The sequence below is a fragment of the Propithecus coquereli genome, unplaced genomic scaffold (genome assembly GCF_000956105.1).
Source record: "Propithecus coquereli isolate 6110/MARCELLA unplaced genomic scaffold, Pcoq_1.0 Scaffold193, whole genome shotgun sequence".
NCBI classification, from domain to species: domain Eukaryota; kingdom Metazoa; phylum Chordata; class Mammalia; order Primates; family Indriidae; genus Propithecus; species Propithecus coquereli.
Window position 1 is genome coordinate 1,137,052 of NW_012144190.1, and position 3,618 is coordinate 1,140,669.

General features: G+C 41.8%; 1 protein-coding gene across 1 annotated transcript in view; it reads left to right on the top strand.

Moving 5' to 3' along the window:
* Nucleotides 1-3,618, top strand: part of NLRP5 (NLR family, pyrin domain containing 5) — a 55,417-nt gene that overhangs the window by 15,725 nt on the left and 36,074 nt on the right. The window contains exon 4 of the mRNA XM_012643004.1: nt 133-189. Coding sequence (XP_012498458.1) covers nt 133-189 — 57 coding nt within the window. The remainder of the gene's footprint in view (nt 1-132; nt 190-3,618) is intronic.

Sequence of the window (3,618 nt, forward strand, 5' to 3'; positions counted from 1 at the left end):
GCCTTGTTCCAAACCAGCGGAAGATTAAGTATGGCATGACTGAGCTTATCTCAGGGGTTCTAGGGGTGTCTGACATTTCTGATTTAAATAATAAACATAAGTATGTTTATTCTTCTCCTTTCTCTTTTCCAGAAATTTCACAAGCTATAGAACAAGGTGGTGCCACAGCAGCAGAGACAAAAGAACAAGGTGAAGAAAACAGATTTATTCCTTTGTTGCCATCTTGGAATGAAGTTGGGTGAAAGAAATCCATGTAGTTTAGGTAGCGGCGGGGGGGGGGGCATCCGCTTTCCCTGTCTTCCTCCTCATTTGTCTCTGTCAGTCCTTTCCCTAAGAGCTCTTGATAAGTACCAGGGATAGAGCTATGTATGTTCCCTGTGATTATCTCCGGTCAGATTTTATGAAAACAAATTCCAAAGAACCCATGATTCTAGTGGACTCGAGCATCAAGCACAAGCTTGTCTGACTGACGGGTGCTAACCACACAGCCAAGAGTGGTCAAGCGATTTGTTCAAAATTGCTTGAGTAGTAGTAGTAGTAATTATTTTCTTAATTCTCTCTGTCAACTAGTGTTTAGTGAACACCTACCACCAAAGAACTGTGATAAAATTATATTGGTAAGAAAGACATATTTCTTGCCTTCATGGTGTTTATAGCCCAGATTTATATGTTAATTAAGCCAAAGATGAGAAATGATCTGAGGTGCTGTGGCTGAGTGGGATGGGAGTTGGAAGGTCGAGGAAGTCGAAGCAGCCTTCCCTGAGGAAATGCTGCTTGAGGCTTTTTTGTTGAGAGATAATTCACATTCTGTGACGTTCACCCTTTCGAAGTATACAATTTAGTAACTCTTAGCATATTCAGTTTTCTTGCTGTCGCTACTAATTCTGAAGCATTTCTTTCTGCCAAAGAGAAACCCCATACCCACTAGCAGTCACTCCCCATTTTCTCCCTACCCCTGAACCCTAGATAACCACTAACCTATTTTCCATCTCTAAACATTTACCTATTCCGGACCTTTCGTGTAAGTGGAATCATACGATATGTGGCGCTTTGTGACGGGCTTCCTTCACGTAGCATGTTTTCAAAGTTCACTCGCGGTGCAGTAGTGTCAGCACCTCATTCACACTGCTGAATAATATTCCATTGCATGGGCAAACCACAGTCTCTTCATCCATTCTTCAGTTCACGGAAATTTGGGTTCTTTCCACTTTTTGGCTATGGTCAATGATGCTGGTCTGCACATTCATGTAATTGAAGTGATTTTATTTGTGTGAGATACTCAAGATATAAAACCAGTATAACTTGGTGATGGGGTTCTGAGAAAAAGGCTTCAGGAACTGCTCCCACATTTCTGCTTGAACAGTCTCTGATGGATGGCGATGCTAAAATTTCAAGCTCGGAAGTCACTTCAGGCTGGGTTTTTATTCTACCTGTACAACATGTGTTGACCCTGTGTGGGTTACTTGATCATTCATTCAACCAATTTGAAAAACTAATAGTTTAAATTGGTATAAATAATAACTACATATATTGGTGAAATTTCTAGAATACTTACCATGGGCAGGCGATGTCCTCCATGTCTTATGATTAGGTCATAACACCTTCACACCAACCTTGTAAAAAGAGGTATTAATATCCCCATTTGACATCATGAACAAACTATCACAGAGGATTAATATGAGATAAAATTAGGTTTACGTAAAAAAAAAAAATGAGCTCGACATCTATTCCAAAGTAAGTTCATGCACATAAGCTTTTCCCTAGTTATCATTTACAAAAAACTTAAGAAAAGGAATACGCTTTTCGCTGGAAATGAAAGATGAAATGAGTTTTTGAAGCTTTGAATTTGAGGTCCCTGTGGCCCCTTAAGGTGGTGACTTAGACATATAGGCCTGGAATTTTAGAAAAGAAGTCATCATTAGAGAGAGGTTCGGAACGCTTAAGCATGGACGTAATACTTGACTCCATGGGAAAAAAAGAGGTGACTGAGGAAGGACCAAAAAAGCCCAGGTTCAACTGCAGACACCTCCCTGGGTTTCCCTCCCTCTATAAAAACCTACAGTTCAGTCATTTAGCCAGTTGTCCGTCTGAGGGTAGCATGTCAGTCTGAGCTCAGCAAATAGAAGCTTAGATCTCAAAGTGTGCTTCCTGTGGTTTTAATACAGGTCTGTTCATGGCTTTCCCTCTGATTCTGTTGGTTCTGCATTCATGGATTCAACCAGCTTCAGACTGAAAATATTTGGGGGAAAAAATTCCGCAGAGTTCCAAAAAGCAAAATTTGAATTTACCACATGCCAAATAGTACGACATTGAATCCATGTGAATGAAGTGATCTGCAGGTGTTGTTAGGTATTATAAGTAATCTAGATATGACTTAAAGTATATGGGAAGATTGCAAATACTGCTTTATTTTATATAAGGGACCTGAGCATTCATGGATTTTGGTGTTTTAGGGGGTTCTGGAACCCACCTCCCACATATACCAAGGATACAGTAATAAAGTATGAAGTTTAGAACTCTTGCATAGAAATCTTGTATACAATTAATAATTACGCATTAGTGCAGGGAGAATCCTACTGTCTTCTTTTAAATAGAGTCAGGGGTCTCACTATTTTGCCCAGGCTGGTCTTCAACTCCTGGGCTCAAGCAATCCTCCTGCCTCAGCCTCCCAAATAGCTGGGACAACAGGTGCATGCTACCACACCTGGCCACTGTCTTTTAAGAGAAAAAAATAAAAGATATTGGTAGTACCAGCAAATTTAAGGTCCTAGAACATGAATCGTTTTCATGTTCATTGAGTACCTATTGGATATCAGAGACAGTCGAAGAGGCTGAAGTTACTTTTCTCATGGAGCTTATGTTGTAGTCTAGGGGCTAGACAATAATTACATGCATGAAAGAATTGTCTGTGATAAATGTTGGGGTAAAAGTAAAACAGGGTAATGTGAAAGAATTAGGATTTGTGATAACAGGCACCACTTGTCATGTTTGCCAAGGTGGCAAATGTGGTTAATAAATGTTGAATGCACATTCTTTTTTTTTATTTCAGCATGTTATGGGGGTACAGATGTTTAGGTTACATATGTTGCCCCTGCTCCCTGAATGCACATTCTTAAATATTCATCAGGTGGGGACTCTGCGCAGCAGCTTGTCTCGAATCCCACAGATACCCTAGAGTAGAGCTTGGATTCTGAGCAGGGTCTGTCTGACTTTGAGGGACAGGCTCCCTATTTTGTTTTGTTTTTTTGGACAGAGGCTTGCTCTGTTACCCAGGCTAGAGTGCAATAGTGTCATCACAGCTTACTGTAACCTCAGATTCCTGAGCTCGAGTTATCCTCCTGCCTCAGCTTCCTGAGTAGCTGGGGCCACAGGCATGCACCGCCATGCCTGGCTGATTTTCTTTTTTGTAGAGTTGGGGTCTCACCATTGTCCAGGCTGGTCCTGAACTCCTGGACCACAGTGATCCTCCCGCCTTGGCCTCCCAAAGTGATAGGATCACAGGCGTGAGCCACTGCACCCAGCCTCCCCTTCTTATGTAGAGCAGACGTTTCTCCATCGTAGCCTGGGGATGAAAGCAGGTGCATGTGCGCCTGGCCTTCAGGTGTCGGACTTGGGGCC